Source organism: Pinus tabuliformis, chromosome 6, assembly GCF_031772625.1.
Source record: "Pinus tabuliformis cultivar Carrire ecotype Pingquan chromosome 6, CPIR1, whole genome shotgun sequence".
Lineage (NCBI taxonomy): Eukaryota > Viridiplantae > Streptophyta > Pinopsida > Pinales > Pinaceae > Pinus > Pinus tabuliformis.
In genome coordinates this window covers 1,863,267,963-1,863,278,242 of record NC_142292.1, presented here as the reverse complement: position 1 = coordinate 1,863,278,242, position 10,280 = coordinate 1,863,267,963, and the positions used below count along the sequence as shown (strand labels likewise).

Genomic DNA, 10,280 nt, shown 5'->3' with positions numbered 1-10,280 from the left:
CTATTAAAAAAATTGAAAAAAAATGAAATAAGAATGAATATTTTTGTACCAAACGATTTTTTTCGATTTTTTTTTTCCGATTTTTCCGATTTTTTCCTATTCGTTCCCCGCGCCGATTTAATCCCGATCGCGCTTTTCACAACACTAGTCAATACACAGCCGATGAGTCATTTCCGGATTAGACCCAAGTAATCCCCTGATAAGGCACTTTATAGCCATCCCATGCGTGAAGATGGCTAAACATTAAGTGGCTTGTTTGCTTTGTTCCTGTGATTGCCTCCAGTTGCTGCCTTCTCTGGAAGAAGAATCAGTTGCAGTCTCATTATCTCCTGTAGTGACAAACTACAACCTGCTTTTACCAGACTTTCTTCTTCCTAATTGTTTGGATGAACCTACATTAGAGAGTTTTGACTCCCGAAGCATTTGATCTGCTTCTGAAACTGTCTAGAATTCCTCTGTATTGGATTTTCAGCCCTCCTTAGTACTCTACTGTTTATAAATTCAATAACACGAAACTCAACTTGACGTTGAGACTCTCCACCAGGCGCATGGAAGTCAAGCTGAGATCTGTCAATCACATTGAGCAAGTCAGGAGTGTAAATTTCTAAATGAAAGCGGCCTTCCCATTGTCCTTGACTCATCTCCATCAGTGAATCAGAGTATTCTAACTTCTCTTCTAAGATATTCAGTTCCTGCATGATTAATTAAAGAAAGATAGCATCAGAAGAAGTAGAAGTACAGAAAAATGAAGCTGAAATAGAGTGAAAATGAATGAAAGAAACAAAATAATCACATAAGATACAATTGCTATATGGCCCATTTAACAATGGGTTTTGTAGGGATCCATCTTATATAACATTGAAATAGTATGAGTTTAATTGCTAGGAAGTGTCACCTGAGGCATTGCAATCACAAGATGAATCAATTAGGCCGTTACAGCATTATATCATCTAAAGCCTTTTTGGCACAGTAACATGATTCAAGAAATGGGGAGCTCACTTTTTTCCATTTACTACTTTATCAGCAAGTGGCCTTCTCGAAATCTATTCTAAGGTTTTGGTAAATCATATTACCTGGTATCAATAATATATCCCTTGCAGTTTTTTATCAATATAAGCTCTCAATGAAAAGGGTTAATGGTATCTGTGACTACCGTTGGTGAAATTCAACCCTACCAAAGCAAAGCTTATGCATACCCAATACACCCATACCTAGAACATGGGCACCTAACAAGAGTGAGACATGAGTTTAACCCCATGCTCATCAACTTTGCTTCAAAAATCATACACGCTTGAAGCATAAATCACTATTATGTATTATATAAATAGAAACAGCTTAATGAAGCTTTGTGGATTTGATTAAATGGATTGTGGACCCACTTGTAACTGTGATGTTCTAAACTCTATCCTCCAAGTGGAATTTTACCTTCCTTTACAGCCTCAAATATCTGCCTTTGTTTGGTTGTTTTCAGAGTATCTTGGATTGACCAATATGGACTGTACTTGTCTTTGTCGCCCCGCCATTCTCAGGGAGGTTCAAATGTACAAAACATGGTAAGCACATGGTAAGTAACTGTGTTGAACACCATATTGACTCAGAGGAAGCTTAAGTCAAAGTAGAGGAAGAAAAGAGTATGGTGTTGCAGTTGTTGCCAGGGATACCTTCAAAAAAATTAACAGGTTGAGAGCTCACAACATTCAACAAGATGAGTGCATTGTGGCTGTGAAAACCAAAACCTGTGAAACTGAAGAATTGGTGGCTCTGTTCCAACTGTTGATCTTAGTTCTCTTGAAGAGCAAGTCAAGGAACTGAGAGCAACCAGAGAGCATCCTGCACATACAAGGGGCAGTGAACGAGCAGTTCTGTGGCTATGTTCCAACTGCTAGTCTCATGCCTTGGCGCTCTTGAAGGGAAAATTATAGAGCCGAGTGCAATTTGAGGGCATCCTGCACATGCAAGGGAGAGTCGAGCAGTAGTTCTGTGGCAAGGTGAACCCTCAGCCAAGCACATCAGGCAGCTGATCAACAAGGCCATCAGTCACCTGTTTTTGAGAGTCCCGTAGTCTGTTCTCTCCTGTTTTCTTATGTGTGCATTTTGCTGTGAACTTGGTTACCAGTTTGATTATCAGTTTTCATATGAACATGTTAGTAGAAACATTCCCAAGGAAATAAATGTTATTCAGTGTTCCACGAGGTTGCGTCCCCCCACTTGGGGGTCGAGTTTCCTAGCTCCCCGCGCTCCGGGGACTGGGGGACGAGAGGGGGTCATTTTTCCATGCTCCCAAAAAATAGGGTACACAAGGAAACTTGCCAGGGGTCGTTTCCTCCATTTTTGGGGTCATTTCCGCAAAAGAGGGTCATCTAGGGTCGTGAAGGGTCGTTGGGGGTCGTTTCCATTGACCAATTTCAATTTTTTTTTAGTGATTTTTTTAGATCATAACTTAAAAAAATATATATTTGTTTTGACTATTTCCGGCCACAAGGGTTATGTTTTCATTGTTGAAGCTTGACACTCATCACTCTAACTTTCTAACGTCGTTGCTGTTGGACACCAATGCCATCGAAACCTGGACGTTGGACGCCATCGCTGCTGGACCTAGACGTGGATGCTGGATGCCATCGCTGCTGGACCTGGATTTGGACGTGGACGCTGGATGTCGTTGAAACTTGAAACCTCCGTCTCTACTGCACGCCATCGAAACCTCCGTCGCTGCTGCATGTCGTCGAACGACAAAACCACCTCATTGTCGTCGAACCACTGCTTGCCTGAGTGCCTCACGACTTTGAAGTTTCAAAGTTTGCACTTGAATTGCAGGCAGTCCTGGGACTTGGGGACTCTGAAGTTTTTTTTACAATTGCACTTGAACTACAGGCAGTGGCCAGCCCATCAACTTTGAAGTTGAACTGCACTCTCCATCGACTTTACCTCGCCACAGTTTGCACAGTAAGTAACATTAACAATTTATTCTTTAACATTGATGATTGCAGCCTGTCACTGCTGTTTATTTTTCATTTTTTTTTGTAAATTGTAAATTTTTTTAATTTTTTTTGTGTTGACTAGGTGCCTGTAGGTTGTCATTGCGTTTTTTTTTCAATTTGTTTTTGTAAATTTTAATTTTTTTTACTTTTTCAGTGTTGAAACTTGACTGTGTGCCTGTCACTGCGTTTCTTTTTCCATTTCTTTTGTAAATTTTAAATTTTTTTAATTTTTCAGTGTTGACTGTGTATTAGTTTTAATTTTTTTCTTGTAAATTAACAAAAAAAAAGAAAAAAAAATAAAATTCATTGTTGAATGTGTGTGCTGTTAGTATTAGTCAGCCTGTGTAATTTTTATTTATTTATTTATTTTTCACTATGAGTATGTATCAATCATCAGTATGCATATGCCATAAAGTGGCAAGCTTAAAGGTTTTATTAAAAATAAAATTTAAATTTAAACAGTAAGCCGTTGTTGCAGGTTGCAACCTACAGGCTACAAGTAACATTCAACTTACAACTATGAGCCAGAGTTATTCTAGGAATAGTGACAATAGCTACAGTGGTAGTGACCCACATGATGCACAAAAAGAAATTGAAAGCAGTCACAGGAGGGTAAGAAATCAGAATAGGTCTTTGCATGGTGTAGATTCTAAAGGCCCACCAAGAGATCTAGAAAAATTTGCAAAGGGGATATTTAATCGTCTAAAACCGCTTCTAATCTATGTAACCAGAGTTCTGAAAAAAGATCCAAAAGTTGGTGGTGGCTCACGTGATTGGGTCTGCAATATTTGTGGGCATCACTTTGTTGGCAGCTATACCAGGGTGAAGCAACACATGTTGGCTATTACAGGTAAAGGAGTCGATATGTGTCCCTCAAAAAACCTAAATTCAGCTCAAAAAGAGAAACTTTGGAGGCTAGAAAGAGCAGCGACTGGAAAAGGATTGTTTTCTAGCAGACATGTTGATCCATCCACAAATATTCCTCCATCCAGTGCTTCATCAAAAAAGACAAAGGTTTCTACTGGTGCATCTCGTTCTTGTGCAATGGGTACAGTGTCTGGGATGTACAATGTTCTAGATCGAGATGACACAGATGATGCAATTGGCAAATTTCTTTTTGCCAATGGAATTCCCTTCCATGTTGTTCCCCTCCTTATTACAAGGAAATGATCCAAGCAATTGGAAGAATAGGGCCTTCATATGTACCACCCGGAGAACATAAGCTACGAACAACAATTTTAAATAGACAAGTGTCTAAAATTCATGTGCAAAAAGAGAGAATGAAACAAACATGGTTGAGGTTTGTTTGCTCTATTGTTATGGATGGATGGAATAACATCCGAAGACGCCCACTAATCAGCATCATAGTGACATCTTCAGAAGGTCCATTCTTTCTTAAAGTTGTTGACTGTTGGTGCAGGTTGTGACAGATGCGGCAACGGTTTGTAGATCAATTGGGTTATTGATTCAAAGTAGGTATCAACATATTTTTTAGACTCCTTGTTGTGTGCATGCACTCAATAATGCACTGAAGGACATTGGCAAGATTCAGTGGCTATCAGACTTGGTGACAGCTGCAAGAGATGTACAGATGTTTATCTGCAACCACCACACCTCCTTGGCCATGTACAGGGCTCACACAAGGAAGGAATTTGTTAAGCCCATTGATACTAGATATGCTAGCTATTTTCTCTTATTGGAGAGGATGCTAGAGGTACAAGCACCTCTACAATCCTTGGTTGTGAGTTCAGAGTGGAGAAGGTGGTTAGAATCAAAGACAGACACGGGGAAGAAGGTCAGACTTCAGGTGTTGGACAATGATTGGTCGGCAGATTGTTCTTATTTAGTGTCATTCTTGGGCCCTATTGTGGAGGTCATTCGTTACACTAATTCAGATGCTCCTAGTCTTAGAGAAATCTATGAGACCTTTGATAGCATGTTGGCTCGTGTGCAAGCTGTCATTCTTGGGCCCTATTGTGGAGGTCATTCGTTACACTAATTCAAATGCTCCTAGTCTTGGAGAAATCTATGAGACCTTTGATAGCATGTTGGGTCATGTGCAGGTAGCCATTCAACAAAGGGAGCCCTCATTAGAGTTCTGTATATCCCAGATTCGACCCATCATTCAACGTAGGTGGGATTGCATGAACACACCTTTGCACATAGCAGCATATGCATTAAACCCAAAATGGTATGTTGAAAGACCTGGGAGGGTGCCTCCTATTGGTGATCCTGAGGTAAAGAATGGCTTCTTAGATGCAATTGCAAAGATGTACAATGAGGAGGAGGGGGCAAAATTTCGAAGACAATTTGTTCAATTTGCATCTCTTAGTGGCCCCTTCAACACACGTTGTGCTCAGGCAAATTGCATAGATCTAGCCCAAGATGACCTGATTGGTTGGTGGAGGATGCATGGGGATGGTGCTCCAAAGCTCAAACATCTAGCTATGTGTTTGTTGTCTCAGATTGCTAGTTCCTCTGAAGCATAGAGGAATTGGTCACATATAGCTTCATCCACTCTATCAAGAGGAACATGCTTACCACTAAAAGAGCTAAGAAGTTAGTTGCTGTGCACAGTGCCCTACGTCTTGAGCATAGGAAGACACCTGAGTATTTGAAGGGACCAACAACACAATGGGATGTTGATCCAGAGGATGATGCACAGGTAGATATGGAGGAGAGACTTGATGAGAGACAGATGGGGTTGGTTGGTGTGCCACTTAGCATGTTTGAGAATGCAAGTGATTCAGATTCAGATGGTGATATATTCATGCAGCAGCTGGATGCAGAGACTAGCGGGGCATTACCTAGAACAAAATTATGCTCGTTTATCTTTTGATATGTTGATGTTCTAACTTCTTATGTTATTCTGACTCTATAAAATTTTGACTCTTGATGTATCAGACTTGACTATTATAATTTTATTTCAATATTCAATATTCAATGTTCACAGTAGGAACTAGGAAGTGGAACATCAATATGGTTTAATGATTAATCATAATGTATGATGTACGATGTATGATTATATCAATGATCATGCTTTGCAGATTTTCGTTTTAAATTTGTTTCAGTTATATGATTCATCAATTTATAAATTATATTTTATATTTATAAGTTTTTAAGACCCTGATGTCCCCCCACATTTCCTAAAAATTGGTGGGGAGCTTTTGCATAGGCCGCTCTCGCGTATCCTCGCTCCCTTGCCTCCTCATCCTAGAAACTTGGTGGAACATTGATGTTATTTCGAATCTAGAAATATGGGGGCACTCTATTAATCTGGAGCTCTAAAGATGGAAAAATCCCCCTTCTCTGTCAATGAAAGCCAGCCTTAAGAATACAATTGGGGCATTTGTACACTTTGTTAATATAATACTTTGTTTTTGTTAAAAAAAATCAACCACCTCCAATGTGACACTATTAGGTTCGATCCATGTTAGAAAAAAAACAAAATGAAGGATATCATGGAAATGCAAATTATTTATTTTAGTCCATCTCTGTCCCAGGTTACTAGTACCAAGCTCATTGCCCTCCTTGAGACTGCCAAAAAGCAATCTCTAGGATCTCAAAAGTTTATATTCATTTCATATTGGAGGTAAATTAAAATATAGTTTTTCACAACAGACTAAATATCATCACGGACTACTAAACGATGAATGTCGAAAGTAAATGAAATCTTCTAGAGTGATAATTAGCCAATGATCACCTCCTACGGTATGTTCAAATCCATACAAAATGAAAAAGCACCAGCTGAAATATGAAATTGAATAGCATCCCACTCCTCATGAAGTGCCAAAAACATATAGGTAGCAAGTATTTGTAGGACAGGTTGCAGTCCATACAATTGGACTTCACTTGGCACCTTACCATGACCTTCTTACCAACTCAAAAACCCAGCAATCATGTCAGACCTGCAATATTAATGAATTAAAAATCGCATCTAGATAGACAGTTCTCATTTTCCAACTCAACCCCTGTAACAAGCTAACAGCTTATCATGCGTAGGACTAAAATTTTCAAAATACTACATAATGACAATTACACCTCCAATGCTTTTTATTACATTACCAAGTAAAGAGAATTGGATTCTGGATCTCACAGCAACTCAGCCTACCATGGTTCCATTTTTCTTTTGTTAATTGTAGATAACAATGGTATATTCTATGCTTAGAGCAATTTTACTTCAACTTCTTTATTAACCCAATATCAATATCCAGTTTAGCAATCACATCAACTTGATAGTAAAATGTAGATAGAACATAAACAATAACAGTAGAAGACAAGCCAAGACAAGAGGACACAAGATATGGCACCACCCAGAGACAAACCCCAATGTGGGGAAACCCTTGATCAATTCTTCTTATAATTCTTCAAAAGTTCAGCATAGAGAGAGAGTATAATATACAATATTCACTTGCCCAATCATAGTGAAATCTGATCAGTCAAACAACAGAAATAGAAAGCCCTAACCAAAAAGTCAACGCTGGTCAACATGGCATATTTTGACCTCCAAAACAACTCAGTCAAACTCGATCAACTCGACCTCCAACAGCAAGTCAAATCAACCCAAAAATAGTGCGAAAAATTCAAGTCAAATCTGGTCAAGAAAATTCAATGCAGCAGCAAGCCCTAACACAGTTAACGCTGGTCAAATAGAGGTCAAACTGCCTCGAATTTCATGCCCAAAACTGCGGCCTGCCCAAAGAGAAATCCTCCACCCAAAACCGCACTCAAAACAAGTCAGTGCAAGTCAAATCAACCTCCTGCAATTTCGGTGAATGGCTGGAACAAAAACACCTTCTCTTCTTCGCACGTGTCGAGAGTTGCCTATGAAATTCGTACACAATCAATGAAGGACAGAGAAAAATGTGAGTGAGTGAAGTGTCGAAATGAGGAAGAGGCACCTTGAATTTATATGCAAACGTTGAGGATGAATAGACGTGACTATTGGGATTATAAGCCTACATTAGTTTGTTGGCCAACCTTGACAATTTGTCCATAATCAAAATAAATTCATAATTCCGTTTGTACATGTTAAAATGGGATGATCTTTAGATCAATTCTACACCTCTCGGAGAGAGGAATCCAATAAAAATATTAGTTGCCTCATATGAGCTATCCAAGGTGAAATTTTGCCCTAGTTGCCAAATTTAACACTCCCTCTCAACTAGGGAGAACTTCACTTGCCAAATTATCTAACAATTTGTACCATCCTTGTCTCTGCTTTGCTTTGTTGAACTATGAAGAAAGAAGAAATGACCGAGAATGTATCATACCATTCTCCACTGACCCGAAGTCAGTCTCCAATAATATAGAGTGTGTCATACACTCTTAACTGACCCGAAGTCAGTTTCCATTGATCCTTGATCAATATCAACATCCTAGCATAGGGAGTACGGTAGTACACGATACATCCAATGGTAGTACTATGGTCCCTATCTTCATTTCCCTACTCATTGGCCAGATGAGAGGTACTTCCCATGAGTCTCGGATTGCATGGGTAGGATGTGCCAGCAAGAGAACGTGAACCAGTCATCCTGCTCATATGCCATAGGAGAAGGTGAACCACTCATCCTATGCATATGTCACCATGGGTTATCACAGGGGAAGGTGAACCACTCACCCTGTACATCACACACCATTAGGGTAAGGTGAACCACTCACCCTATGGTCACTCATCGCTCCAAGAAGTACCCCAAGCCCCCCAGAGCTCGCAGAGCTCAACATCTATCTCATACAGGACCCTCATAAGAAGGTCTCTCCACGACTCCAAGTCGTTCACAGAAAGTTAATAATTTGACCTTCCCTAGGGGCTTTGTAAGAATATCGACGACCTAATCATGAATCCCAATGTGTTGGAGCCTTATTGCTCCACGCTGTACCATATCCCAGATAAAGTGGTACCTAATATCAATAGAAAAGTAACATTCCCAACTCCCTTTGCGGGATAGGTGGCATTGTTTCCAAGGATAATTTCCAAATTTGTACCCTTTTCAATCAGATTTGAAAGAGTTTCCTTATACCCAGTGAAGTGCCTTGAGGCACCACTATCAATCAACCAATTTCCCATAGTGTTCGGAGGAGATGTAGTAGAAAGGGTAGATATAAGATAGAATTCTTTTTGCTTGTTATCAACAACATTAGATTCATCATACTTGGTGTTTCTTGATCTCTTGGGAGGGTGACCATTTCCTTGATGAGAAGCGGGAGCATTCCTTTTTCCTTGGTTGTTGAATCTGCCATTCCTTTGATTGTTGTAGCCCCTAAAATTGTTGTTGTTGTGGTTGTCATCATCATGAGGTGTGTTGTCGCATAGAATGTCTAGGCACCGCGACAATGGCTCAAATTGAGGGTTGTCACACTGATCCCCAATCACTTCGATTGAGTTGTCTCCCAATAGCAGACTAAGGGGGGTAGACCCTATGGAAATGGAAAAAGGAAAGATTAGTTGGGAACCAACCAACCTGGGAGACACAGTTAAGCAACCAATACTTGTTTTAGATTGCACAAGATTTTAAGGATTCAAAATTATTTGAAAAAAGTGATACCAGTGTCTTGTGGAGTCAACTATCTTGCGAAGAAAATAAAGTTCAAGTAAAGGATGGGAAACTGCTGCTGAAAAGACTTGACTGTCTCATATGCAAATTCAAAATGAAAACTATGTGAAATGTAAGAACATGGTTAATTTTAGTTAAATGAGAACCTAAAATTATTTATGAAATATGTCTTAAATGTTACTTAACTTAAGGCACAGAAAGGTGGTGATCTAAATGTCAAAGCAAGTACTTATACCAACGCTGCAAAATGTGAAATTTGCACATATAATCACTAAAATCCACAATGGAATGAAATGTAAAATGCTGAAATAAAACACCTTTAAATTCAAAAACTCATTTGTATGAAATACTCAATCAAGATCATTAGATGCATAAGTAAAACTAGATTAGTCCTACTTGCATAAGCATGTAAAAACAAATGATCTTCAGAAATTAAACTAAATGTTTTAAACTCAGATCACATAAATGAAATATTAGTCTAGTAATCTGCTCTTACATCAAATGTTAAAACCAACAATATATTCTAAAACAACAGTCTTCTAACCATGCAATATTCAGAAATTTCTATGTATAACAACAAAAAAATTTAAATGACAAACTAGTAACTACAATTCAGAAATTTTTTGAGCTTAATTATATATGATCTATTAATGTATTTGATCTAAAAACTCAGGAATATACAACCGAATAGTAGTAAAAAAAATTTCAGAAATTTGTTTGCAAAAGTTACTGAAACTAACTTCTATTT

The 10,280-nt window shown here is 38.8% G+C and overlaps 1 protein-coding gene across 1 annotated transcript in view; it reads right to left on the bottom strand.

The window, feature by feature from the left end:
- Positions 1-257: 257 nt before the first annotated feature.
- The window catches only part of LOC149266534 (uncharacterized), a 45,523-nt gene continuing 35,500 nt past the window's right edge, over positions 258-10,280 (bottom strand). Inside the window, exon 2 of the mRNA XM_089396833.1 lies at positions 258-692. Within this exon, the coding sequence (XP_089252959.1) occupies positions 655-692 (38 nt within the window). The 3' untranslated portion in view covers positions 258-654. The remainder of the gene's footprint in view (positions 693-10,280) is intronic.